General features: G+C 42.4%; 8 protein-coding genes across 10 annotated transcripts; 5 read left to right on the forward strand and 3 right to left on the reverse strand.

Annotated features, from left to right (window-relative positions):
• Positions 1 to 70: 70 nt before the first annotated feature.
• LOC108605234 (N-alpha-acetyltransferase 20) lies at positions 71 to 1,748 on the reverse strand. 2 transcript variants are annotated; one of them, XR_001915376.1, is made up of 6 exons: positions 1,643 to 1,748; positions 1,452 to 1,567; positions 1,149 to 1,278; positions 953 to 1,089; positions 366 to 848; positions 71 to 212 (listed from the first exon to the last, which is right to left on the reverse strand). XR_001915376.1 is itself a non-coding variant. In XM_017994847.1 (6 exons), exons 1-6 carry the CDS (start codon positions 1,693 to 1,695, stop codon positions 168 to 170), a joined length of 543 nt encoding a protein of 180 aa, XP_017850336.1. In that variant the 5' UTR covers positions 1,696 to 1,748; the 3' UTR covers positions 78 to 167. The 2 variants fall into 2 exon arrangements, 1 of the variants encoding a protein (XP_017850336.1); XM_017994847.1 differs by having other exon boundaries at positions 78 to 212; positions 787 to 848.
• Positions 1,749 to 1,935: 187 nt separating this feature from the next.
• Positions 1,936 to 3,772, forward strand: LOC108605220 (dual specificity protein phosphatase MPK-4). Its single transcript, XM_017994828.1, has 5 exons — positions 1,936 to 2,422; positions 2,495 to 2,626; positions 2,690 to 2,789; positions 2,856 to 3,523; positions 3,579 to 3,772. The coding sequence occupies exons 1-5, from the start codon at positions 2,287 to 2,289 to the stop codon at positions 3,680 to 3,682; spliced, it is 1,140 nt and encodes a 379-aa protein (XP_017850317.1). The 5' UTR covers positions 1,936 to 2,286; the 3' UTR covers positions 3,683 to 3,772.
• A 1,079-nt stretch (positions 3,773 to 4,851) lies between these two features.
• Positions 4,852 to 5,822, forward strand: LOC108605226 (pyridoxal phosphate phosphatase PHOSPHO2). The gene has a single exon (XM_017994837.1). It carries the CDS (start codon positions 4,890 to 4,892, stop codon positions 5,697 to 5,699), a length of 810 nt encoding a protein of 269 aa, XP_017850326.1. The 5' UTR covers positions 4,852 to 4,889; the 3' UTR covers positions 5,700 to 5,822.
• A 1,357-nt stretch (positions 5,823 to 7,179) lies between these two features.
• On the reverse strand, positions 7,180 to 18,034 carry LOC108605240 (supporter of activation of yellow protein). Its single transcript, XM_017994854.1, has 12 exons — positions 17,455 to 18,034; positions 12,680 to 15,321; positions 11,399 to 12,581; positions 11,067 to 11,320; positions 10,089 to 10,186; positions 9,859 to 10,020; positions 9,345 to 9,794; positions 8,999 to 9,271; positions 8,764 to 8,941; positions 8,480 to 8,699; positions 8,227 to 8,415; positions 7,180 to 8,169 (listed from the first exon to the last, which is right to left on the reverse strand). The coding sequence occupies exons 2-12, from the start codon at positions 15,278 to 15,280 to the stop codon at positions 7,448 to 7,450; spliced, it is 6,330 nt and encodes a 2,109-aa protein (XP_017850343.1). The 5' UTR covers positions 15,281 to 15,321; positions 17,455 to 18,034; the 3' UTR covers positions 7,180 to 7,447.
• A 241-nt stretch (positions 18,035 to 18,275) lies between these two features.
• Positions 18,276 to 20,200, forward strand: LOC108605224 (pyridoxal phosphate phosphatase PHOSPHO2). The gene has a single exon (XM_017994835.1). The coding sequence runs from the start codon at positions 18,907 to 18,909 to the stop codon at positions 19,861 to 19,863; it is 957 nt and encodes a 318-aa protein (XP_017850324.1). The 5' UTR covers positions 18,276 to 18,906; the 3' UTR covers positions 19,864 to 20,200.
• A 136-nt stretch (positions 20,201 to 20,336) lies between these two features.
• Positions 20,337 to 21,784, reverse strand: LOC108605225 (CCR4-NOT transcription complex subunit 9). Its single transcript, XM_017994836.1, has 5 exons — positions 21,626 to 21,784; positions 21,472 to 21,549; positions 20,846 to 21,415; positions 20,682 to 20,773; positions 20,337 to 20,614 (listed from the first exon to the last, which is right to left on the reverse strand). The coding sequence occupies exons 1-5, from the start codon at positions 21,638 to 21,640 to the stop codon at positions 20,431 to 20,433; spliced, it is 939 nt and encodes a 312-aa protein (XP_017850325.1). The 5' UTR covers positions 21,641 to 21,784; the 3' UTR covers positions 20,337 to 20,430.
• A 297-nt stretch (positions 21,785 to 22,081) lies between these two features.
• On the forward strand, positions 22,082 to 23,135 carry LOC108605239 (protein transport protein Sec61 gamma-2 subunit). Of its 2 annotated transcripts, none has more exons than XM_017994852.1 (2): positions 22,082 to 22,174; positions 22,618 to 23,135. In XM_017994852.1, exon 2 carries the CDS (start codon positions 22,646 to 22,648, stop codon positions 22,850 to 22,852), a length of 207 nt encoding a protein of 68 aa, XP_017850341.1. In that variant the 5' UTR covers positions 22,082 to 22,174; positions 22,618 to 22,645; the 3' UTR covers positions 22,853 to 23,135. The 2 variants fall into 2 exon arrangements, with proteins under 2 accessions (XP_017850341.1, XP_017850342.1); XM_017994853.1 differs by having other exon boundaries at positions 22,150 to 22,167.
• Positions 23,136 to 23,436: 301 nt separating this feature from the next.
• LOC108605206 (signal recognition particle receptor subunit alpha homolog) lies at positions 23,437 to 25,730 on the forward strand. Its single transcript, XM_017994809.1, has 3 exons — positions 23,437 to 23,700; positions 23,768 to 24,430; positions 24,492 to 25,730. The coding sequence occupies exons 1-3, from the start codon at positions 23,584 to 23,586 to the stop codon at positions 25,596 to 25,598; spliced, it is 1,887 nt and encodes a 628-aa protein (XP_017850298.1). The 5' UTR covers positions 23,437 to 23,583; the 3' UTR covers positions 25,599 to 25,730.
• The last annotated feature ends 47 nt before the right edge of the window (positions 25,731 to 25,777 follow it).

Consider the following 25,777-nt stretch of genomic DNA (forward strand, 5'->3'; position numbering starts at 1 on the left):
AATTAAAATAAAAACCTACTCCCATTCTGTGATCTCTTTTATATTTATTTAAAAAGAAAAGTTACTTTGATCTCCCTATTCGAGACTGAATAGGGCTTAATGGCAGATTCAGCTCATATATATATATATATATACAATTCATGCATGTAGAGTATAAGATTAGATTTTTATCCTTCGTGTCTTATTTGGTGTCGTAATTCTCGCATTGTTATCTGAAAAATATATTAAATAAATTAGAATAAAGAAGTTACAAGTAAGCTCTACGGTGATACGGTTGAAACTGCAATATCAAGATACATAGTCTGTTAGATACATTTTGTCATATGCATGACAACAACATATAAAAATTTAATTATATTATTTACCTTTAAAGATCAGTGAGTATTTCATTTGCAATAGTTACAATCGTCTTAAAAAGATCTTAGAACTGATGACAAAATGAATAAAATAAAATATTACGTACATAACAGAGGATTACATGAATGTAATATCATACGTAATCCAAGTTTTGGAGAGCGTAGGCTCGCTAGGATGTCGGGTTTAAGTTAGCAAAAAAAAAATTAGGACCTTTGTACTTAAACATAACAGAATGCTCCAGTACTACGGATTAGATACATTTTTTTTATTTAAATAACTAGAATTTGGAGATCGGCATGACTGTGCCGAGTATGAGCAATTGTGCCAATTATGTTTTAAGGTAATTATCATGGTGATCAGTAAACATAAATGCGAATGCGGGCTGTATTTGGGTGGATATTAATTCATATCTATATCTTCCAATCGTACTGGTTGCGTGTATGGTATAACCGATTTTTTGTTCACATCTCGGGAGAGCGCCTTACGCATGTCTACAAGATTCAAGAATACGCAAAGAATAATAAAAAGTTTACAATGCATATATGTACATATACATATGAATGTATTTATATTTATTTAAGCTATAGCTACTCACCATACGCATCCTCATCTTGGTCGCCCGAATAATACTCGAGTATAGTGCGATAGATGATGTATCCTAGATTCTTATACATGTTTATGGCCACTTGGTTGCTCTTACGCACAAACAAGTCCACGAAGTATGCGCGTTTTCTATAATTTACAATGCTTACAATTGTACACAATTACAATTCTTACAATTATGTACTCACTTCTCTGATATATCCTCTAGGAAGCTCATCAGTAGGGCCGCCAGCCCTAATCTTCTATAGTCCGGTGAGACTGTTAGAGCCGTTACGTGTCCATGCCAATTGTCTCCATGTCCTTCCACCTTGCCCATGACTGAAAACGCATGGAAAGATTTTAATAAAATAAACCATTCAACAGAGAACTTAATAAACAAAAAATTTGTTATTTTTATACTTCCATTTATAGCGTTCTAAATATGTCTATAAATGTAGACATGTATTATGTATATTTAGAATATGCACGTTTACATTTAAGCAAAAACTTACTGTAGCCCATGATTTGCCCACTAGGCGACTCAGCCAGTTGAAAGTACTCCGGCCATTTGGCCAGGTATTGTGTATAGAAGGAAAGGCCATAAGTCTCCGTGAGTGGATCAAAATTCCTAAAACGGAGACCCAATTAATAACATTAGACAGCGCACAGTTCGACGGCAACTGATGAAACTACAATTACTTACACATTGTTAAATTTAAAAAGATCGTCGCAGGTGAATGGTCGCAATGTTGTCATAATTGTTATATTAAATTAAATTAGTCTTGTCCCACCGGTGCCAAGGGCCTTACCTGCAATCACACAACGTGAGCGAAATTTATTATCGATAGGCCGATAACATTAATAGCCACTGAATGATGGAGGTTGGCTACACAATGACGTCACAATATAAATATGTCTTGACGATTAGCGTTCAGTTGCTATATAAATTTTTAAAATTCAGCCATCTTATATTTTTATATACTATTATTAGAGATTAACTTGAGTGGCGGCAGCATTTTGACTTTATGCGATAGACGTTTGATAATTTGTGACGTCACGCACAGGACAACTCGCCGAAGCATCGAAATTGTTATACCTCCAACCATGCAAAAGGACAACAGGAAGTGAGTTGAGCGCAACAACAAAGTCATTTGCAGTTTGTTAGTTTAGCTTTTAGTTAGTGTATACATGCATACGGCTCACAATATGCCATATTGCTCTTGAGTGTGTGCACAGTGATAATTTAGTAAGCTCTACGAGCAGGCGACAGTGAAGCGTGCAACAGTTGCCATTGTAATTGTTGCATATGTTACATATGTCTGAGCATATGCAAATATAGTGTGGAGCATGGAATTGCAGTTAGGTGGTAGTGCGCTGTCATCTGCGGCAAAAAGCAAGCTGCGGGATTGCGGCAATTTGACGCGCGATGATTTTGACGGCGGGCCGGTTAGCATCGACGAAATCGAGCCAGGTCTCTTTCTAGGTACGCAATTTCTTCTTCTGTGTAAGTCAAGCTAGTCAAGTGCTAATTGGAATATGATATGCCGCCCCACAGGTAATCTGACTGCAGCCACACACATGGAGACGCTCAGGTCATTTAAGATAACACATGTACTTACGTTGGATTCGGTCCCACTCCCCCAGCACATAGTGGAGGCGAGCTTCCTGACCACCAAATACGTGCAGAGTATGCAAGACTCGTAACACTTATCTCTTAACATTACAAGTACATTACATACGTTCGTTGCAGTTGCCGACATGACACGCGAGGATATACTACAGCATCTAGAGGCTTGTGTGGACTTTATAGTCGCAGCCTTGGAGCACGGTGGCAATGTGCTCGTGCATTGGTAAGTCCCTACCATGTTATACTTCATATATCGATTTACTTGTTCACTTTATTTATCTGGGCGCAGTTATTTTGGCGTCAGCCGCAGCTCCTCGGCCGTAATTGCGTATATTATGAAGCGTCACAATCTGGACTATCAGCCAGCGTATGAGCTGGTGAAAAACAAGCGTCGCTTTGTGCAGCCCAACGCTGGCTTTGTGGCCCAATTGAAGCTCTTTCGCCGCATGGGCTACAAGATAGATCACAGCTTTCAACGCTACACAATGCATCGTTTGCGTCTTGCTGGTGAGCAGATGCGCAAGGCAAAGATATTGCCACAGAGCTTCCACAATGTGGTGCGTCCTGATCCAGACATTGCACGCGAGAACCCCGAGCCAAGTGTTTATCGTTGTCGTCGCTGTCGGCGCATACTCGCTTCCAAATCGCATGTGCTTGAGCACAGACCACGCAACATGACAATGTCAGCAAACCACGACACCACTCAAGGTGACGCCATGCCAATGACAGCTGCGTGCAGCAGTAGCGAACCGCGTTTGCTGGAGCAGTTGGCGAATCGTATGCGCAAGTCATCGCTAGGCTCGCCTAGTCATGATTCTACAGGGGCATCGAATCAGTGCCGCAGCCTATTGTTTGTGGAGCCCATTGCGTGGATGCCACGCATTATGCTCAACACTCAAGGACGCCTCTACTGTCCCAAATGCGAGCAGAAGCTCGGCAACTTTAGCTGGATCAATGGTGAGTAACTCAAATATAAGGACAAGTAAATAATTCTCATGATCTTACCTTGCAGCTTGCCAATGTCCGTGTGGCGAGACCATGACACCTGCATTTTATTTAATACCTTCCAAGGTAGAGCTCTCCAAGGCCGTGCAGAATGTCCAGACAACTGTCTAAAGCTCTCTCGCTCATGTTTTCCAACGATACACGAATACTTAGCAACATTATTTAATGTTATAACATTGCGCAATAGCAAATGTAGTTCGAAATTTGCTGAAATAATTTATTTATTATATGTATGTAGTATGTACATATATATATACATATATATGTATATGAATTTTCGCTTTTGCATTCTGCTTAAACCAAAAACAAAAAATGTATTTACATAACTTTTGTATAAGTATTTTGCGCATTGTTGTGTGTGGTCTGGTCAAAGGCCATAGAAAAAAAATGTTAAAACCATAAATGTTAAAGCCTAAGATTTTTTCAATGACAATATTTAAAATTTAAAATGAAGCGCTTTCGTCTTAAATGTTGTAATTGTAATTGTATTTGTAATGTTGCATCAACAATTTAGAAAGAGAAACCAATTGCTTACACGAGAAAGAAAAGGAGCGCAAATCAAAGTAACTAGGAACATTTTGCTAAACAGTCTAGGAATAATGTCAGAGTAACGATTCACAGGCTTTATATTTATAATGTTGCATCATGAAAATGAATTGTCTTCCTTTTGTTGCACCAAATTGAACTTAAATTGCTTGCTCTTCCTACTCTGACAACTATTCTTTGCGTTGGCTATTGCAATTTAGAACAAATCAAAAGTTGAAACTATGAAAAGTTGTGTGAAATTTGTGAAATCAAACTTGTGATAGCTCAGTAGTTTCATCAACAAATAGCTTTTGTTGAAAGGCCGGCCGCCGTATTTACGATGATGAAAAGAAATCTCTTGAATTTTGTTTTAATTCAAACATAAGCATTTCAAGTTATATGTGCATGTGATATTGTCTACTAAATGTGCTTTTAATTTCCAAAAATTATGAAATGTTAAAGAGTTCTTTAAAAATATAGCGTTGTTATTAGATAAAGCTTGTCTTCCTGTCAACGATTCTGGAGTATTTTGCTCCAGATGAGTGTTGAAGTTTAAAGGATTATCATTGAAGGGAGCAACAAATAATGTTTAGGAAGTGGAAACGGTTTCGCTTCATAACCAACATTGCACATATTTAAACTGCAAATGTATTTGTTATATAAATGTACGTAATTCAAAATGTAAAACCAAATTAAATCATTTAAATTCAATCTGTGTGTAAAAATAAAACATCAAAACAGAGTTTGCTTTTCTCAATAATCAAATTGGCATTTGTGTTCTTAAGTGTGTGAAATGATTGCGCTCTTACCTGGCTTTTTGTTAAAGCTGCCCAGGTGCACCTTGCTCACGAGCCGCCGTGCACTTACTCAAGGGAGCTGTGAGCAAAAGTACTTGGCCACCTTTGATTTTGATTTGAGCATCATTGAGGAAGACTCTTATATGGCAGTAACCCGCTTGCTGCCGCCAGACCAGCGCACCAAGAAGTTATATGGCCAAATACAAGAGTCTGGATGGATTGCATTTATGCAGCAGGTACTGGAGACACTGCATCAGCAGCATGGCATTGGCGCTGCCAAGATTGCTCAGCAGGTGCGTGAAGTACCGGCGGTGCCGGGCATCTTGGGCTTGTTACGCCGCCTGGCCGCTCAGCGGGCTCACATTGACATGCACATTGTAAGCGATGCCAATTCCTTCTTCATCGAGCATTGGCTGGAGGCACATCAGCTGACTAACATATTCGCCGGCGTGCACACCAATCCGGCCAGTGTGGATTGCAATGAACTGCTGCAAATAATGCCCTACGAGCAACAGACACATTGCGATCTGTGTCCCCCGAATCTCTGCAAAGGCGGCGTCATGGCAAATCTAATGGCAGCCGTCCATGTACCTTATAAGCGTATCATTTATGTGGGCGACAGCTGCAATGATCTGTGCGCCATCGTGGCGCTACGACCTGGCGATATAGCCTGCATACGGTGTGGTGAGGAGCTGCATGCCAAACTCCCGGCGCATGAGCATCAACTGCGATGCGAATTACTGCATTGGCGCGATGGCGACGATCTGGAGCAACAGCTGTTTGATGATTGTCTAAGGAATTTGTAGTACCTACCAAAAAGAGCGTAGAGAGACATAGAGAGAGAGAGTGAAAGATAAAGCAAGACAGCGGGAGCGCACAGTTGGTAATAAGGCAAAATTATTAATGCTGCTGTTTTTATTTGACTTAAAATATATGCTTGTTGTTTATACATATGTACATATGTATATAGATATACACTATATATATATGTATGTATATACATACGAATTTACTTATGTGTCCTTAAAATTCTTTGAAAAATTAGATTTTTGTCCAAGTTTGCATTTTGTTTGCGCTTGCACGTGGCTTAAGTAGACAATATTTATTCATTAACTCTTTTGTAATTGTAGTTTTAGTTTTAGTTTAACGTTAGTTATTTCTACTTAGAGAAAATATGTGATTATATGCGATTTTACAATTTGTTGTTAACTAAAAACAAATACATACATATACATACATACGTACGTATGTATACAAAATTAAGTATGTATATTATGTTGTTTTCATAGTTTGCTTCAACTTGCTCTTGCTTGTGCTTAAGTATGTGTATTTATATGTATGTATGTGTGTGTGTGAGGATGAACAAGTTTTTGCTTTATCATAAATTACATGTATAATACAATCTTAAGAATATTTATGTATTAAACTTTGTTAACAAATAAGGAGAATCGAGCACAGAGACAGCTGCCGTCCAAAAAAAAATATATATATATATAAAAAGTATTTGTATGTATGATATTAAATGGACAATTGTACAAAATGAATTACAAAATTACATACTTGATGTATGTATGTATGAATGTGTGCATGCGCATACATAAATATGTATGGATGTTGCTGTTGGCGCTTCGTATTTTATTCTAGTTAAGGCTTAGCTTATAAATTGCAAGTAAAAAATGTTACGCTCTAATTATTGTATTTAGAGCTGCAGGGCATATAATTTATTGCCAATCACATACAACGACTTAGTGAATGTTACAATTAAACAAGAGCGAACACAGCGCCAAGAGCAAAGGGCGTACAGCGTTGCCAGTTAGATGAGAAATTTAAACGCAATATTGATTGACTGACCAACATGCATACATACATATGCAGGTACAATGCACACACACACACACACACACACTTCTAAATTGAACTAAAATGGAGCTATTCAACTCAATTTTCTTTTGTTGCAGTTTTGCAATGTATTTTGCAGTGTTGTATGTATATATAATATATAATTATGTTGACTAAACGCTAAATGAAACAAGTAATTCAACTTAAAGCATAAACATTAAACGACTTTTGTTGTTGTTGAAATTAAATGTATGTAAATGTAGTTATTTGTTGTTGTAGTTACAATTGCTCTCACTGTTGTTGTCATGTGATTGTTAAGAGCATGATTTTTCCTTTGCTTAAGTAACGTAATAATAGGATGGGGCATAAAATTAGTTTATAGTTACAATTATTAAGCATTTAAAATAACTAAAATTAGCGTTGTGAAAAAAAAAAACAAAAAAATATATATATATTTATAATTAGGTGTAAGAATTATTAACATACGCGTTTAAACTCTGCATACATATACATACATAGATAGCTTTGTTTTTGCTTTCATCTGCTTCTTTAATACTATGCACATAGGCGTGCATGCATGTGTTTGTGTGTGTGTGAGTCTGTTTGTTTATGTGGGTGAGTGTGAGTGTGTGTGTTGGTGTGTTGGTGAAACGCGACCCGCGCCTTACTACAAGTCCGTTAAAGTGCGCTTGGCACAATAACGTATAACCCCCACTCAGGCAACAACTGGAGGCGGTGGTATGCCAATGCTATTGTTTGCTGGCTTTGTGGTTGTTGCTGCCGTTGTGATGGCATTGCTGCTAGTTAGGGCGGGTGTTGCTGCTGCTGTTGTTGTTATTGTGGCGGCGGCGGCAATGGTTGTTGCTGTTGCTGCAGCAGCGGCATCATCATTGCTATTTCTATTGAAGCTGCTACATTGCATTGTGGCGATGTCCTGACTTTTGTTTAGCAGCTGCGGTGGCGTACGCTTCCCACTTACTGTGGTCAACGTGCCACAGCCAGCTCCAGCCGGCTCCACTGTGGCTGCCACTACCACTGAAGCGGGCACAAGCGGACTGAGAGCAGCTACAAGCTCTGTCTGCTGTACTGCTGGGACTGGCGACGCTGCTGGACTTGCAACTGTATCTGGTGCAATGGGCGATTCACTGTTGCTGCTGCAGCTGCCGCTACTGTTGTTACCATTGGTTGCAGGTGTACGCTTGGTGGGTTTTGCACGTGCACAGGGCACACAAAGCATGCCACTGTGTTCTCGCAGATTGGTGATGTGATCAATGCGGTACTCGTTCATCCACTTCACCTTTTTGTGCTTTACAGGCTTGGCGCTCTTGTCGCCGCCACCGGGTGACATTAATAATGCCGACGCCACATTCTGCAGTCCCTCAGGTCGTGTTGCGCCGCAGCGCATGCAAAACGAGCAGCGCTCACAGCTCCAGCGGCCTAAAATATATTTGGTTTAGTTGAAGATCTTCGCACAGCAACTCCATTTAGTCTTACCATCTGGCACGGTCTTGACACCAAGGCAATAAATGTGATAGCCACGATCGCATTGTTCGCAATAGAGCATCTTGCCGGGACTCTGGCTGCTGCGGCATTTGATGCAACACTTGCAGTCGGCACACTGCCAATTGTAGTTGCGCACGCGTCCCACCATGCGTTGGGGCATTTCGATGCAACTAGGATGAACTGCGAACAAATGTTAGGGTATATTAGCATTAATGTTTTTTTTGTATAGTTAAAGGCTTCTCACCTTTGCGCCGACAGCTGTAACAGCATATGAAGGCCTCGGGCATATCGCGTGCATTGCGATGTTGACTGCGGTGACAGACGCCACAGCCTCTTGAGGATATTAACCTGCCATGGGAACCGGACCCGTAGCTTGAGCTTGAGCTGGCGCTGTTGCTGCTCGCTTTGCTGCAACTGCTGGCGATGCTACTGCAGCTGCTGTCGCTATCGTTGCCATCGTTATCCTGTAGTACAATAAAATGTTGCAGCAGACCACACATCAATATAAGATAAATTATAAGAACTTACAGATTCGCCGCTGCTGCCGGCACTGCTGCTGCTGCTGCTGCTACTCTCATCATAGGACGAATTGTAGGCGCTGGCATTTCGATGACGCGCGCGCTGCATGCGTCGCGCCAACTTCCATTCTGACGGTTGCGCTTGCTGCGGCGCTGGCTTCTCAATCACCGTATTGATGGGATACGCTCTGCAAATAAATAAAAACTACTTAGTAATGATCACACGCTTGTTTCTTCTCTCTTACCTTAGCTCGGCGGGCGTTGGCTGGTGATAGTTGGACGTAAATTGGCCTGGCACAAGTGCCAGGGGATAGACATAATCCTCAGTAGGGCAGGCATCAGAGTCTCGCGGCTTCAGCAGCGTGGGTGGTTCAGGTATATTCTCCGCCTGAGCTGCATCACGCACCGAGCTAACAACGCTGCGTTGCAACAACGTTGAGCCAGGTGCCGTGCGTTCCACGGGCGTATTTATAGTGAATGTCTGCAGATCCAGGCAAGCAACACGCTCCTCCTTGCGGCTGGATACGCATAGGAAACGTTTAATATAATTTTACATTACTTTTTTAATATTTAAATATGATCTTCACTTACGTTTTATTAAAGTACACGTTCCATTTGCTGGCGGAGAGCATGGCGCGATCTCGTGCTTGGAGTCCACGTCCAGTGCCAACTGTAAGGCCGAGCGCCTTTTGCTTAGCTTCAATGTCACGTAAATGCTTTTGGCGTATGTACTCCTTGTATTCCTCGTACTTGTCATAAAAATCCGTATACATTATATCGAGAATGTCCGATGCCCAGACGGCCGTAATGCCTAGATCGCACATCTTTTCTGTGACAAGTCCTTTTTCCTGCAGCCAATTTCGCTCCTCCATGTCAATAGCTCGTCGCGGCAAATCGGGATATTTGCGCTTAAAGCTTGTGATACCCAAATAGAGTGCCACCTGCTCCTGGATCATAAATGTGTCGCGATTCTTTGACGGGCAGCAACCTTTGGGAGGCGGCCAATCATATTCAGCTATAGTGGATGCATAAAAGACCGTGCTGAAAAACAAACCAAACAATTATATAAATTATACAAATATTAAATATTATTTTTTAATCTTACTCTTCCGCCACGCAGATCTCCATTTTCTTCTTCTTTGGACGTTTGAGCGCTGAACTGATTACTGAATCGATGGAATAACCCTGATTAGAGTCCAGCATGCTGTTACTAACGCTGCTCAACATCGACGATTGTGATTCCTCATTGTTCAGAAACTCTAGTTGTCTATAAAGCGAAAGGTTTACAATGTTGTTTAATAATTTATAGTTACTCTTCGTTGACTTCTCACTTACTTTTGTGGTGTTAACGGTGGCTCCATGCTGGTCACCGATTGATTGCTGTTGTTCAAATCGGCGCTCATGCGCGTATCCTCCTCAAATACTTGTGGCGACTGCAAAGCCGCAAAACAAAAAAAGAATGAAAATTAATAAAGAAAACATGGAGAAAATTCGCTGCTGCTGCATTGCTTTAGGTTTAACAATACAAGCCGGCAATGCCACAAAGCTACCGCATATAAGCAAAGAGAGCGCACAAGAGCAAAGAGCAGTAGCTTTAATAATCCAAGCATTGCAGCAAAGTCAAGAGTAAGTGACGGCATTGCCAGCATGTATAAAAAATAAGAGCACTATGTGCAAATGTATGTGTGAGGGAAAAGTGACAAGCGCGCATACACTAACAACAACAGTTGTAAATAGCGCCAATGTAAGGTTTCGCTCGTAGCCAAAACATGTAAAGTAAAGAGAGAGAGCCCGTGCAAGTGTGTGTGAGAGCACGAGCGCATAGGCAGCGCAGCAGGTGTGGTGAAGTCTGTTCAGTTGCTTGATGTTGTTTCCCACACACACACACACATAAGTACATACACACAGACAGACAACAACAGCACAAGAGAGGCAAAAGGTAAATTTAATGTGCAGCTGATTAAAATCACAGGTGAAGAGACAATTTGCTAAAACACACACACACACATACACACATACACATGCGCCTGCTGCTTGTTGCTCTGCTTCTTATTGCAACTGCATGCAATCATTTTTATTTTTTGCTAGTTGGCAATGAATGCAGCGCGCGCGCCTTAGATTTTAATTACGACACACACATACACATACAAATGCATCCATGTGTATGTGCGGCGTTTGTAAGCAACATTTTACGTAATAAAACATAAACAAGCTGCAATCTTAAATACAACATGTATGTCATACATTCATACAAATGTATGTACGTATGTACACATGATCCATACATGCTTACACTTGTTGCTCTATACTAACCGGACTAAATAAACCCTTAAGTCGCTCCGGATCTGGCTGATGCTTGAGTCCGCCCACACAACGTGGTCGACTTTGGGCTATTGCCTTGGCCACTGCACTGGCCCCACGGCTCATTCGTGGCATGCGCGGCTGTCCGGGAGTTAAGCTCGCGCGATTGGAGTTGGACGAGTTGCCGGTGGAGCCGCCTCTAGAGCCGCGGCCACGCCCACGTCCACGTGTTGGCGTTACAGGCGGCAAAGCACTCGCAGTTTCATCTGCAATTAAATAAGAGAGCCGGCGTTAAAGAAATTGTATACGAAATAATCTCCGGTAGAGCAGGAAGCTATACTCACCACCGGAGTTGTTAAGCCCACTATAACTATTGCTGTCCTCATCTTGTGAATCACAGCGAATATTGTTGTTGTTGTTGGCGCGCAGCTGCTGTGTGGCCATAATGGATGAGAAATCATTTGGCTGAAAGATGACATCCGGCAGTGGATCCGATGAGGACAAAATTGTTGTAGGCGGCAGCATTGCAGCTGTTGATGATGATGCTGCTGCTGATGCAGTTGCAGCGCTGCCATTGCTGGTAGATGAGGAGGAGGAGCACATGGTGAGGTCAATTTGACCAAATGTGATGACATTGTTAATATTATCGCTATTGTTGTTTGTTTCCGCTGCAGCAGCAGCCATTGCCTCTGCGGCGGCGGCGGCTGCTGCTGCTGCTGCCGCCGCGGCCGCTGCCTGCGTCGCTGCTTTGCTCAGACGCCTGCGGGTTCCCTTTGCTGCTGGCGTCGTCGCTGGCGTTGTGCGTCGCGAAGCGCGTCTACTTGGCGTACGCATGCCGGTTGCCGTTAGCTGCGCCGCCGCTGCTGCTGTTGCCGTTGCTGTTGCCATGCCGCCAATAGCGTCCACAGCGGCATCATCATCGCCGCCTTCAGGATGCTCCAGCTGATTAAGCTCCGCCTGATTAGCCAGAGCGGGCAACGCTTCCGAGTTAAGCATCATTGGCTGCTCGGCGCTAACCATATCGATGGCCAAGCGTTTGCGCAGCAACTGAACGCGTCGTGACTTGACAGCGCTGTCGGCAGCGGTTGTTGCTGCTGCGGCGGCTGAGTTTATTATTGTGGGTGTTGCTTCATTGGCAGCATTGCGTTTGGGGCGACCACGTCGCTTGCCTGTGCTTGGTGTTGTTATTGTTGTTGTTGTTGCTGTCGCCGTCATTGCATTGTCACTGGCGTCGTCAAAGCCATGGAGCAATGTACCGTTACTTAGCCCATGCTCAGCGTGCATTGGGTGTTGCTGGTGGTGGTGATGGTGCAGGTGTTGTTGATGCAGCTGCTGCAGTGGCTCTTCCAGCTCAGTGTTGAGTATGCGCTCATGTTTCTGCTTACGACTGCGATGCGACGGCTGCTGGACTGCTGGAGTTGGTGCTACAATGGGCACGGGCGCTGGGGCTGCCACGCCGCTGCCCAAATTATGCGTCTGCTGGTCGTTCTCATTGTTGTCCAGACGTCGCTGCTTGTTGGGCGGTAACTGCAAGGTAAATTATAAGCGCGCATTGTAGTTGGCATTGGTGAGGGAATTGTGTAAACCGTTTGGTAATTTCGATTTAACTATTTTTTGAAACTTACCCCGCTTGTTAGAGATTCTGCGCAGGCCTCTGTCAGCAACTGTTGCTGCTGCTGCTGCTGACGCTTCAGCTGATGCTCATTGTTGTTGGTCAGCTGCAATTGTTGCTGTTGATTGTCAGACTTGTGATTAAGATTCGCATTAAGTTTTAAAAAAGGCAACGGCGACGCTGCTGATGCACCGGCTGCTGCTATTGCTATTGGTGTTGGCTCCATCTCGTAGGCACTTGGCATGAACATTAGCTGTGGACTGCCCTCGGGTGTGTCCAGTATCTCAATGGAATCAATAATGGGCTGTGCCGCAGCAGCAGCAACAGTTGCTGGACTGCCAGCTCCATTGGCCAGAAGGCGTTCAGTTAGTTGCGGATATTTGGCAGCAGCAGCGGAATTCAAACTGTTGTTAAAGCTTTTGGGCGGCGCTGTTAACTGACTGAGCAGTATATTCGAATTAGAAGACGGGGTGGGTGCTGCTGTGGCGGCTGCTGCTGCTGTTGGCGTAGCTGCTGCTGCTGCTGCCTGCGCCGCTTGCATGCGAAAACATTTGAGCAGCAAATTCTGTGATTGCGCTGGCGACATAGCTCGCTTGGTGGGCGGCGCATAGTTGTTGTTCGTGCTGGCAGCATGTGCGGGTGAGGAGCCCGGCGAGGGCGAAGATGTCAGATCCACCATTTCCACAATGTTATGTTGTGCCTGCTGCTGCTGTTTCAGCAACTGCTTCTGCGTTTGCGCTTCGATGCCATTGCTGGTGAGCGTTGGCGGCGGTGGATTATGAAATATTTTAGGATCATGCTCCTTGCTAAGCGCATCATCAATATCCATGTCATCGGAATTGCGACGCGGCTCCTCCAGCTCGATGCTATTGTTGACTTCGCCGCCGTTGGTCAACGTCAATCTCGAGCTGACGACCTTCTCTTCGAGCACAGCACGCACTTTATGCTTGGGCGAGCAAAGATTCTTAATGGTAAGCTTAAGCAACGGTTGCTGCGGCGATTCGCAGTTTGTTTTGATTGTCAGTTTGGGCACCAACTGTTGCTGTTGCTCCGGCTGCTGTTGCTGCTGCTGCTGCTCATCCTCCAGCTCTATGGACTTTGTTTTGATGGTTAACTTGGGTATGCTTTGTGCATTGTTTGCATCATGCGTCATAAACACTTGGTGTTGCTGCTGCTGCTGCTGCTCCTGATTGCCTGTCGCTGTTTTAATAGTAAGCTTTGGTATCTGTTGTTGTTGTTGTTGTGGCTGTTGTTGCTCCTCGCTGCTAATGCAGCTGCTGCCCGCATGTGTGGTCTTTATCATTAATTTGGGCACTGGCGGTGGCGGTTGCGTCTGCAGTTCAGCGGAACAGTAGCCTGTGGAAGAGCAGACTGAGCTGGAGGATGCTGAGGCGGGTGACAGGCTGCAGCTCATCAATTGCGTCTCGCTGCCATTGCCCTCCAGCTTGGTAGTCTTAATGGTTAGCTTAGGCAGCACCCCGATGGCGCCCGCCGTTGCAGCCGCTTTGGTGGGGCTATCGCCTCCTCCACTTCCGCCGCCCGCATCGTTCATTTTGATAAACAGCTTGGGTACAACGCTGCTCACACGCTCCTCATTGGCGGCACGAATGGTGAGTTTGGGCACAATATGTGCTTGGGGCTGGCTGCTTGGCTGCAGTTGCTCTTCTTCGGTGCAGGAGGATGAGGAGCAGGAGGAGGAGGAGGCACAGCCATCGGCATCCTGCGGTTTTAATGGACGTATTGTTATCTTGGGCACCACGCCTTCCTCCATCATTTGCCCCTGCCCCTTTGGACTTTGTGCTTGTGGCAACTGTATACGCAAGGGCTCCACACGCCGCTCATCGTTGCTCAGAGATTCGCTACTCGTATTGTGCTTCGATAGCTTTAATATGATCTTATGACTCCCGCTCCCACTGCCACTCCCGCTGCTTTTCTCTTCGCCATTTAGATCCAAAGCGGTGGCAGCCATTGTCGATGTCGCCGTTGTGGTTACGGTTGCTGCTGATGTTGCAGTGCTAATGCTGCTGCTGTTATCGTTGCTGCTATTCCTGGTGGTGCTGCTGCTGCTGTTGTTGTTGTTGGACAGCTGCTGCTCGTTATGCGCATCGTCGCGCAGTGTTTCCTGCGGCGGCGATGCTGTTGTGCTCGTTATTTGTCCCACTGACGGCAGCTCCTCCTCCTGCTGTTGCTGCTGCTGACGGCGCAGCCGTTGCTGTTGCAATGTTGCTGCTGCTGCGGATGTTGATGTAGTTGTTTCAGCTGCGGGCGACACATTCAATTGCTGTCGCTGTGCGGGCGACGATGTCGAGCTAACTTCCTGGCTGCCTTGATCCTTATCCAGCTGCTGCTGCTGGTGCTGGTGCTCAGCCCGATTCAGCAACTCTTGCTCCGGACTGTCAATTGTTGTTCTTGTTGTTGTTGACGGCTTGCAGTTGGCACTCGCACTTGAGTTCGAATTCGAATTTGAGCGCGGACTTATGTTGCTGCTGGAGCTTGAGTTGGAACTGGTACTGTTGTTGGAGCTGCTGCAGAGCGGTGTTGCTTCCAGGTTTACTGTTACTGTGGTTGATGATGTTGCTGCTAACTGTACTTGTTGTTGGCGTAAATCATTCATTGCGTTCTACCGTTATCCACGCCAATTGCTAAGGCTTCTACCTGCAACAACAAAATAAAACAAACAAAATTAGTGAGGTAAAATAACAAGCTGCAATTTATTATTCTAACGGATAGAACTTGACTCAATTTTTTTTTTAATATTTATAAATAGCAATCAAGCTTCAAATTGTTTTCGTTCTCATATTTTTGCAACAGTTTATGGTAGAAGCAATATAAACATAATCCGTTAGCTATTCATGTACATTGAATTACATTTCATTGAGTGTTAACTTCATTGCTATAGTAGACTATGCCAAAAAAGGAATGTTTACTACCGAAATTTAATTTTATCAATTTGAGAAAGTAACACAGATAAAAAGAAGTGATAAATTCAATAGTCAAATGGTACTACTAACGCTCTTAACGCCTCTTTGGCAACCATTGCGGCAACAATTGAATATTTGCCGCGCTCTGGCTAGCGGTGGACGCGTGCCCGGCACTAATCTTATTCTCGCCCTAAGCACCAAGTCTCGTTTTGGCCATACGGAACAGTTGATGTTGGCATTGGCAGGCACTTGGCTGCTGTTGCGTGTCATTTGCTTTCAACTAGCTGCAGAGGATAAACAGCCGGCAATATGCATGAAGCGGCATGAAGCTGATGATGCTGCTGTTGCTGCTGCTGATGACATAGACAGCGAACAAGAAGAGAAGTTGGGAACCTTTGGAATCGAATCGCAAGCATTGCCCAAACATGCAGCTATGCTTAATTATTTGGAGGAGGATTTTGATGCAACAAGCACTGATTGGCAGCATAAAGAGTGCAGTCAATAGAAATTTAAATAAAACAGAGTACCAACAGCAGTACATTGAACTCTAATCGTACACACACACACAGGCAGACAGACAAACGTATATGCATACATACATATGTGTAAACACACAAACACACGTTTGTGTATATGTAAACAGTAAAGAAATTGCCAAAAAAAAAATTAAATTATCTGTAATTTATGCAATTGTATTAAAATAAGCAACTGATTAAATTATATTTAATACTCGTATGTGAATGAACAATTTTGTAATACTTTTACGAATCAATTTTTTAAGCACGCGCATAAAGTTAAATAAATACATATTGTACTCTCAACTGTTAGTGCATATATGGGGGACATATTCACATGTACATATGTATATTTGTCTATGTTTGTGTTGTTTTGGTTGTGTTACTCTTATTGTACATTGCTATTTCACATAAAATAAAGTTGCCAAAGATAAACAACATCACACACACATACATACTTCCAAATTTACATGCTGATGTATTTTGCAATTTGTTTTTATGTACTTATGCATGAGGGCTCGCCAAATTATGATAAATGCGAGTCAAAACTGCTTTTTATAACCAAAAAGAAAAATATCCGCAAAACATTAAAGAGCGCAGCGCGCCAACATTAATTGTTAATAAATAAATGTGTGTGCGTACAAATTGTAAAGCGTGGAAACTGTGCAAGCGGCACACAGCTGTCGGTTATAGCAAAAGAAGAAGCATCAACAGCAGGGAGTTGAGAAAACCGCGCCACATTGGAACGCACAAAAACACAACACAGTAAAAGCAATAACAAGAACAAGAACGACAACAACAAATAAGCAGCAGAGAAGCGCGGCGGCAACGTCGATGCTGTTTCTATTGTATGTTGGCAACACTGTTTATATTCAACACAGTTGGAAATTCACCACGACACAGCGCACACACACATGCTCAAATTCACTAACACTAGCATGAAAGGCAATCGCCCGTGCCGCTGCATGGAGAAAAATACACATACATATAGAAACACACACACGCACACATATGCATTTAAGTCATATGTATATGCAGATGTATGTACTTTTTTTTTAAACATGCATGTATGCATATAACAAGCAAATGCATTTGTCTACCCCGCGCAAATGCCCGCTAATAGCACGGCCCTACCTAACAACAATAAGTCTTACAGCGGCAAAAACTCAGGCAGACATGTATGATGTATGTATATGTATGCACATGCATACATACGTATGTATTGCATGCCTAAAGGCACAAATATATTTAAAATCAGTGTGTGAGGAAAAACTTTAGTTATATAGCTGAAGACGCCGAAAACTGACCCGACAACAACAATAGCAACAACATCAGGCAGGCAATAAACTCACCATGCGGCAAAACGTCAGACAAAAGAAGATGGAGTAGAAGTTGAGCGCCTTCTCTTTGCATGCAATTCGCGTGTATATTGGTGTGCGCGTGTCTTTGTCGTTGTGTTAAGACATGAAACATGTTTTGTTGTTATTTGCACACTTTGTAAACATTTCGTTGCACTTTTTCGTATTAATTATTTAATATATATAAAATACATTTACTTAGGAGACCTATAGTCGGTACAAATTGCCCGTACTCGTACTCGTCTCGCTTACACACACAAACAAACATACACTACACATATACGCATACATAGAGAGAACACAACACACATACAGCCACAAGCGAAGCGCTCGGTTGTCCCACTTTCCGTGTATTGGTTTCGTACACTTTTCCACGCACTTTTTAACGATTGAAACAGCAGCAGACAAGACAACGACGCATTAAATGTATTTATTTAAAAAAAATGATCGGTACTTGTTAACTTTTAACTGCTTAAATGCATACGCAAACTTATTCGGCGCGCACCTATCGTTTTAACAACATTATAAAGTGTGAAACGCCTGCTCGCTGTCTGCTAGTGTTTTTTTCTTTACGCTAGAGCTGCAAAAACATCGGGCCACTATCGATAAAATTAATGTCCGAGGGAATTTTCCATTATCGATGCTTATTATTCGATACCTCGATGAAAAACTAAACCGAAAGGCCTTCAAATTAATATTCTATAATATTGATTATAAATTTACTTTAACTAATAAAATGATGTGGAAAATTATATTTTTTTCTAGTTTGAGTGATCAACGGAATTAGCAACTGTTATCCAGAGCAAAAGCAACCGACCAGTGTATAGTAAAATTACATGAAACAAGAAATCAGCAACTATTATCCATCGCAAAAGCGCCAGTATTTTAGTCGTAATCGAACAATAGTGGCGGCTTGTAAATATCTAAATGTAACCAAAAGCTAAGCACGAAATTGTACAGGACTTTGCACTAATTAAATGGTTTTATTGGTTTAAGACTGACTCAGATTGTTAAAAAGTTTCACAAACAACAATTTCAACATTCCGAATTGCTTAATAATAAAATACGTGGAAAAAATTCTACAGTTTAAACCACAGCAAAGTCTGCCCTTATTATCCTTGGTGGACGCCAGAAAAGAGTAGGAAAAAATACGAAAACAAGGGAAAATACTGCTGGATATACTAGGGTTACTTAGATCGAGCCGTCTGAATAAGAATTGGCTTAAATTCAAATAGGACATATTTATTTATAGTTTCTTTATAAGTTGATTTATGCTCATTGTGTGACCATGAAAAAATATTCGATTGCAATAGCTCCGTTGCTATCGATTGTGTCCTGAACCCCCTGTAAATGCCAAAGTTTACGCGCATCTTGTCAATACGTCGTAGATAATCAATGATAGACAAAAAAAATTATTAGAAAAATTTAATAGTTAAGGTGCCGAAAATGTCGTCGTCATCATCAGCTGCTGCTACGGTCTCCGCCGAAGTAGCAGCCAACTGTGGACTTGGCAAGCAACAGCGTCGTCGCCTGGCCGCTTTTGATTTTGACCATACAATTGTGTCGCAAAATACGGACACTGTGGTGAGGGATCTGCTGCCCACCGAGCTAATTACATCGAATGCACTCAACAGGCTGGAAAATGATAGCTGGACCGAGTACATGGCTGAGGTTTTTCGTATGTTACATGCGCAACAAGTCACTGAGGCGCGCATAAGGGACACTATACGTGGCATACCGGAGGTGCCAGGGTTTGTGCGTCTAATCAAGCATCTGCACAAGAAGCTCAATTTTGATTTGATCATCATAAGCGACTCCAATAGCGTTTTTATTGATGAATGGGTACGTGCCCATAATTTGTCCGATTGTTTCCAGGCCATCTTCACCAATCCAGCTGAATTTGATGAGAATGGTCTGTTGCTAGTGCGTCCGCATCATCAGCAGACAGACTGCAAGTTGAGCGCCAGCAATTTGTGCAAGGGCCGCGTTCTGGAGCATTTTGTAATCGAGCAGGATTTGCGCCACAACATACGCTATGATCATGTCTTTTATGTGGGCGATGGCAACAATGATATTTGTCCCGTTCTGCGCCAGCGTGCCTGCGACTTTGCTTGCGCACGCCAAGGCTTTGCCATGGAGAAGCATTTGATTAAAAATCGCAACAAATTGAAGTTGCGTGCCAATTTGTTAATTTGGCGCAACGGTTTCGAATTGCTGGAACAAATGAGCGCCTTGCCACAGCTCCAGCTGCAGCAACAGCTCAAATTGTCAATGCCAACCGTCCCAGGAGGCGCGACTGTTGAGTCTCAGTCGCAATCATTGGCCTTGAATAACGCCGATTGCAAGGCTGAAATGGCTCGTCGTGCATCTGCCGCAGCTGGTCCCACACAGTCGCCGCAATAAACCAACACTTTTTGCAGATTGTTGACTTATCTGTGCATATCACTATGCATTTGCACAATATGCAACAACAAATCATTTTTTGGCATTTTCTTTGCAAGGGTCGCTCGCCATTGAAGGGCGTGTAAGTCGAGGCCTTGATTATGAACAAAATATGTTCAATAATTACTTGTTTGGATCATGGATAACGAATATATCCATTAATTTGTACAACACACACTCATACTTCCACACTCTTTCAAAGACGTATGGTGATGCTGTTAATACTTACAGAATAATTTATATGCATATATATATACATATGTATCTGTTTTGCATATTTTATGCTCGCAGCTGTTGCTAAGTAGTATTTTCTTAATATTAAATGTATTTATATTTGTAATGTTGTAATTAATGAAATTTATAAGTGTCCAAAAATATATATTTATATGTATTATATGTATATTAAAAGCAATTAAAGGATTTTAAATGTTGCAACCACATGCGGACATGCCAGTTGGCTACGTAGTTGACTTTATTAATATTATTTTTTTATTACATATTGTACTAACGTTAGTAAATACTATTAATCTAGCCCATGGGCGGCATACCCATCTGACGTGGATCGGGTGGGCACGGCTGCACAACGCCAAGCTCTAGATTCTTGATAAGCATTTGCAGCCATTGCTTGGTGGATTTATCGTCTTGCAGGCACTGAGTAAATGTGCCATCGCGCAATTGATCCGGCAGGCATTGTCCAAGTGCTTTGCGTGCGCTATAAAAAGATGCAAAGATCGAGTGTTATTATTTTGTATAAAATTGGGAATAATCTTGTTGCCCACCGCGTATTGTCCGAAAGACGCAAGTAACAGCGCACGACATGCTTAAGCAGGCGAGCACATGGATCCTTGGAAAGCTGTATCACCATTTTGCCCTATAAAACGAATACGAGTATAAGTGTGTGTGAAAACAGGAAGAGAGAGTGTGTGTGTATTATAAGATTTACAAGTGTGATGGCCACATGAGAGAAGCGCTCATAAGTCTGGCATATATATGACAGTCCAGATTCATCCAGCAAAATTTTCTGTATAATAAAGGTGGCAACTGTTTTGCTCAGCTCTGAGCCGCTATCCATTATGGTAAGGCATAGTGGCACAATTTCCGTAGTTAGCAGAAAAGTAATAACTTCTTGTTCATCAGTCTTGACCAAGGCGCCAATGACACCCAAACTGGTCAAACGCAAATATTCGAAGGGACGTGTTTTGGAGATGGTCGATAGAAAAGGATACAAGTATAGTGGAATTTGAGCCTGTAGAAAGGCAGTTCGTGTTTCTGGATGCGATGCGACGCACTGCAACAGTGCTAGCGCATTGCATACACGATTCGATTGATGGGCTGTCAATGTTGGTGGCGTTATGGATGGATAAATGTTAACAATCTCTTGGAGTAAAGCGCATGCAGTGCCAAAACTGTTCCACAGCATGGGTGCTAAATCCGTTTCACGTTTCTTGCTTAGCTCCAACAACGCTGTCTCCCGCGTATCCGGATGCGCCAACTCGTTGATCCATTGGTACACCTAAACAATAGCTCATTGTTATCATTGTTTACTATATGCAACAGAAATGTTCTTACCTTTTCCTGCTCAGTTGGCGGATGAGGCGGGTTTATGCAGGGACTTGGTTGAGCACTCATTGTGCATACATATGTTGGCTGCAACCACAACGGGATTAAAGGAATTTAGCGTACTCTGCAAAAGTACCGTAAAATGCTTAGAAGCTTTTCTTACTTTGGTAACAAACATGCAAGTGAGTAGCAAATGTGCGTATATATACGACACTCCGTGCGATGCAAGACAATTTTTGTACAAACAAACAATGTATATTTTCTGCTAATTACTAAAAATGGCAAACAAAATGCCGTCGGAAAATTTTGTTTGTTGGCTCAATTTGATCAATTATGCTGGATGACAGTACACGGTGGTGACTTAAATGACAGTTAAATAAGATACTTAATTTTTGTTTTTTAGCGACTCTTGGGCGACAAGGAAGAATCTTAAGTCAAACGTGTAGATTAGCTCATAATTATTATTAATTAAATTATCATAAGCCTGCACAATGTTCATTTTAACTCGTTCAAAAGTGTACTTTGTCGCGCCCAGTCATCGATAGGTCGCACACATAAGCAATTTATTATTTATAATCGCCAACTACTTCATTGCAACCCTGTTGCTTTTGACGTTTTGACGTGGACACTTGTCAAAACAAAGTCGTGTCACTTATGCTACTTTTCGTACACCGAGTAATCATTCGTGTTAAAAATTTTCAAGAAGTAAGAGGTGCGTGTTTGTTTAAATCAGTTACTGAAACTAAATAAATAAGTTAATCAATAAAAACATCAAATATATTGCAATATTCGCATTGTGCGTGTAATAAGACATCACTGAAGCTTGAGAATTCAGTAAATTTATAGTATTTGAGCTTTTAAAACCTTATACCAATGCGCTGTGCAAATGCTAAAATTTCCTTTGAAAGCAAAAAAATCTAATAAATTAAACAAGTTGAATGGTGTAATACCAATATTAGCTGAATTTGAGTACTTTTGCGGCTTCAATAACTATGTAGAATTTACAGCGACGTCAACGTTGCTATCGGCTGCCACGTCGTCAATCTGTGACGTTGACGCTGCACTCGCCTTCTGTGATGTGTGAAAGTGGCGCTGATGGCATACATTGTTAACAGTGTTACAAACAAATAAAAGTTGATTTTCTTTTGCTTGCAGTTAGCTTAAACGCACCTGAAACATAGCCATGGACAAAGTTGTGAAATTTGCCGAACCTGGACGCGCTTTCGCCAAGGACTCGATTCGTCTAGTCAAGCGTTGCACGAAGCCTGACCGTAAAGAGTTCCAGAAGATTGCCATTGCTACCGCTATTGGTTTCTGCATCATGGGCTTCATTGGTTTCTTCGTCAAGCTGATACACATTCCCATCAACAACATCATTGTTGGCTCTTAATTACCAGCGAATGTGTATAAGCTCCGGCTCCTCCATACCGCCGTCGTCGACGGGCAGAGGCAGAAGCAGAACAATAATAATCATCAATTTAAATAGCATATTTCTCTTCGCGATTACTATATTTACACATTCTTTTTTTTTTTTGTTTATTACATTCAGCGAATGTCTTTTGTAACAAAATTGTCATGCATGTGAAATGTATTGCTAAAATTGTTTAAAATTCCATTCACAACCATGAAGTTAGTTAATAAGCGTCATAGTAAAAAACCGAAAATCAATTGAATTAATTGTGTTTTTATTCTTGGGTTGTGCTTCAAAGTTTATTCATAAAGATGTCCTTTAATTTCAATAAAAAAAAATAAATTATTAATCATTTTCTTTACTTATTGTTAATAAAGTATCTGCTTGCTCATAAATTTAAGTACGAGCTGATCTTTAGTTGAGGTTTACATCCATGCTTCAAATATAAAAAAACTAAATATATTTAGAAATGCTTAAAAAATATTAAAAATACAATGCCAGCAGATATTTGTGACAACTGTGACTCGTTACTTTTTTGTACTCGTGACAAGTAACAATACAGTGTGAAAGTTTCATATTTTGTTGTTTACTCCGTCGCACGCACACACTTGAGTGCAGTAGTACTGGTCGCACTTACACTTAAATGTAATTATTTACGTGGCTTCGTCCTGGGTTATTTTAAAAATTTTGGTAGCTGAATTGTAACTAAAATGTTAGACTTTGTGGTTGTCTTTACAAAAGGAGGCGTAGTGCTGTGGAATTCAAATGAATCGGGCAAAAACTTCTCAAACTGTATAAACAGCTTGATACGTGGCGTTATATTGGAGGTAAGTGCTGCTGGTGCTCGTGCATTTGTTATTGTTATGCTAATTGTAAATTACTCTTGTTTTTCAGGAGCGAAATACGGAGTCAAAATACTTTGAAGAGGATCATTTGGCAGTTCAATTTAAGCTGGACAATGAACTCGACTTGGTCTACGCGGCGGTATTCCAAAAAGTTATCAAACTTAACTACCTGGACGACTTTCTGGCCAATATGCAGCTGGCGTTTAAAGAAAAGTTTGGCCAAGTTTCCGCACAAGAGCGTCTTGCTGAAGAGTATGAGTTCGAGGAAGAGTTTAGAAGCGTTCTGAGCGCTGCTGAGGAGGCTTCCGTAAAACAAGGAAAGCAGCCAAAGGCAATGCGTAGCTATAATGAGTCTTTGAAATCGAAGAAAACCGTCGCATCCATGATTCAGGACGACAAGAAGTCTGCGCCGACGGAGAAGCGAGTTAACATTCAGGAAAGTCCACCACCATCCAAATTGCAATCATCACCGCGCAGCTCCGAGGATATTATTCAGGAAAATCGTCGCAAGCTACGTGAGAAGCTGACGCCACCCAGCAAAAAGGTGACCATTGAGGCTACAAAGGTCACCAAAAGCAGTACTGCAGAAAAGGAGAAGGCAGGTAAGAAACCTAGAGTTTGGGATCTGGGCGGCAGTTCCAAGGACGCAGTGCTGCTGGATCGCTCTAAGGATGCGCCTGAGGATGTTCAGGTGCAAAGCATCAATAATGATGTGAGTATAAGGTCTATGTATTTAATTACACTTCTAAGTAACTTGTTTCTTTTTTGATCAGCTGGTAGGCACCATGCAGGGCAGCATACGTGACTTGCAAGTGGAAAGCGATACGGATGACGAGAACGATACGAGCGACAGCGGGAGCGATGATGAGCAGCAACCACGTCAGTCAAACAATGTAGCACAGAAGAAAGTTAAAAGCGGTGGACTGTTATCCTATTTCAAGGGCATTGTAGGTGCGAAGACAATGGCACTCAATGATTTGCAGCCAGCGCTGGAGAAGATGCGTGATCATTTGATATCAAAAAATGTCGCATCTGAGATTGCCATCAAGCTCTGCGATTCTGTGGCCACCTCACTGGAGGGTAAGCAAATGGGCACATTTGATAGCATTGCCAATGTGGTCAAGGATGCGTTGACGCAATCCTTGGTGCGTATATTATCGCCCAAGCGACGCATTGACATCATACGTGATGCGCTGGAATGCAAGCGCAATGGGCGCCCTTACACAATTATTTTTTGCGGCGTTAATGGCGTGGGCAAGTCCACCAATCTGGCAAAGATTTGCTTTTGGCTTATAGAAAATGACTTCAATGTACTGATAGCTGCCTGTGATACCTTCCGTGCGGGCGCTGTGGAGCAACTACGCACGCATACGCGTCATTTGAATGCACTGCATCCAGCAACAAAACATAATAATCGCACTATGGTGCAACTTTACGAGAAGGGGTACGGCAAAGATGCCGCTGGCATTGCCATGGAGGCCATCAAATATGCGCATGATACTAAAGTGGATGTGGTGCTGGTGGATACCGCTGGTCGCATGCAGGATAATGAGCCACTGATGCGTTCCCTTTCCAAGCTCATCAAGGTTAACAATCCTGATTTAGTGCTGTTTGTGGGCGAGGCGCTTGTCGGCAACGAAGCCGTTGATCAACTGGTCAAGTTCAATCAATCCCTGGCCGACTACTCATCTAACGAGAATCCTCATATTATCGATGGCATTGTGCTAACCAAATTCGATACAATTGACGACAAGGTTGGCGCTGCGATATCAATGACGTATATTACTGGCCAGCCCATTGTCTTTGTGGGCACTGGACAAACCTATGCGGACCTCAAAGCCATTAATGTTAATGCCGTAGTAAATTCGCTTATGAAGTGAAGCATATATAAATCGGATAGGCTTCTATTGTTTCCTTTTTTTTTGGTTAATTAAATTTTTTAATACATACATACCTAATTTGCTTAATGTTTGCGTTTGACTTAAGAGCTATTACTGCTACTGGGACCACAATCATTTTATCGGACAATTACTTAAGGTCTCTGGATTCAATAGTTTAA

This window comes from Drosophila busckii, chromosome X, assembly GCF_011750605.1.
Source record: "Drosophila busckii strain San Diego stock center, stock number 13000-0081.31 chromosome X, ASM1175060v1, whole genome shotgun sequence".
Lineage (NCBI taxonomy): Eukaryota > Metazoa > Arthropoda > Insecta > Diptera > Drosophilidae > Drosophila > Drosophila busckii.

What these genes read in the sequence shown, in the direction of transcription:
- LOC108605240 (XM_017994854.1), bottom strand. Translation starts at nt 15,280, where the DNA reads ATGAATGATTTACGCCAACAACAAGTACAGTTAGCAGCAACATCATCA. An exon ending in TTAAGGGTTTATTTAGTCCG is followed by an intron (nt 10,187 to 11,066) that starts GTTAGTATAGAG and finishes GCGGCTTTGCAG; the next exon opens with TCGCCACAAGTATTTGAGGA. An exon ending in TTACAGCTGTCGGCGCAAAG is followed by an intron (nt 8,416 to 8,479) that starts GTGAGAAGCCTT and finishes ATTTGTTCGCAG; the next exon opens with TTCATCCTAGTTGCATCGAA.
- LOC108605234 (XM_017994847.1), bottom strand. Translation starts at nt 1,695, where the DNA reads ATGACAACATTGCGACCATTCACCTGCGACGATCTTTTTAAATTTAAC. An exon ending in CTAGAGGATATATCAGAGAA is followed by an intron (nt 1,090 to 1,148) that starts GTGAGTACATAA and finishes TGTAAATTATAG; the next exon opens with AAAACGCGCATACTTCGTGG. An exon ending in CCAAGATGAGGATGCGTATG is followed by an intron (nt 849 to 952) that starts GTGAGTAGCTAT and finishes TGAATCTTGTAG; the next exon opens with ACATGCGTAAGGCGCTCTCC.
- LOC108605226 (XM_017994837.1), top strand. Translation starts at nt 4,890, where the DNA reads ATGATTGCGCTCTTACCTGGCTTTTTGTTAAAGCTGCCCAGGTGCACC.
- LOC108605224 (XM_017994835.1), top strand. Translation starts at nt 18,907, where the DNA reads ATGTCGTCGTCATCATCAGCTGCTGCTACGGTCTCCGCCGAAGTAGCA.
- LOC108605206 (XM_017994809.1), top strand. Translation starts at nt 23,584, where the DNA reads ATGTTAGACTTTGTGGTTGTCTTTACAAAAGGAGGCGTAGTGCTGTGG. An exon ending in TACGTGGCGTTATATTGGAG is followed by an intron (nt 23,701 to 23,767) that starts GTAAGTGCTGCT and finishes CTTGTTTTTCAG; the next exon opens with GAGCGAAATACGGAGTCAAA. An exon ending in TGCAAAGCATCAATAATGAT is followed by an intron (nt 24,431 to 24,491) that starts GTGAGTATAAGG and finishes TTTTTTGATCAG; the next exon opens with CTGGTAGGCACCATGCAGGG.
- LOC108605239 (XM_017994852.1), top strand. Translation starts at nt 22,646, where the DNA reads ATGGACAAAGTTGTGAAATTTGCCGAACCTGGACGCGCTTTCGCCAAG.
- LOC108605225 (XM_017994836.1), bottom strand. An exon ending in CTCATGTGGCCATCACACTT is followed by an intron (nt 20,774 to 20,845) that starts GTAAATCTTATA and finishes TTCGTTTTATAG; the next exon opens with GGCAAAATGGTGATACAGCT. An exon ending in CGTCTTTCGGACAATACGCG is followed by an intron (nt 20,615 to 20,681) that starts GTGGGCAACAAG and finishes ATCTTTTTATAG; the next exon opens with CGCACGCAAAGCACTTGGAC.
- LOC108605220 (XM_017994828.1), top strand. Translation starts at nt 2,287, where the DNA reads ATGGAATTGCAGTTAGGTGGTAGTGCGCTGTCATCTGCGGCAAAAAGC. An exon ending in CGAGCCAGGTCTCTTTCTAG is followed by an intron (nt 2,423 to 2,494) that starts GTACGCAATTTC and finishes GCCGCCCCACAG; the next exon opens with GTAATCTGACTGCAGCCACA. An exon ending in CAACTTTAGCTGGATCAATG is followed by an intron (nt 3,524 to 3,578) that starts GTGAGTAACTCA and finishes CTTACCTTGCAG; the next exon opens with CTTGCCAATGTCCGTGTGGC.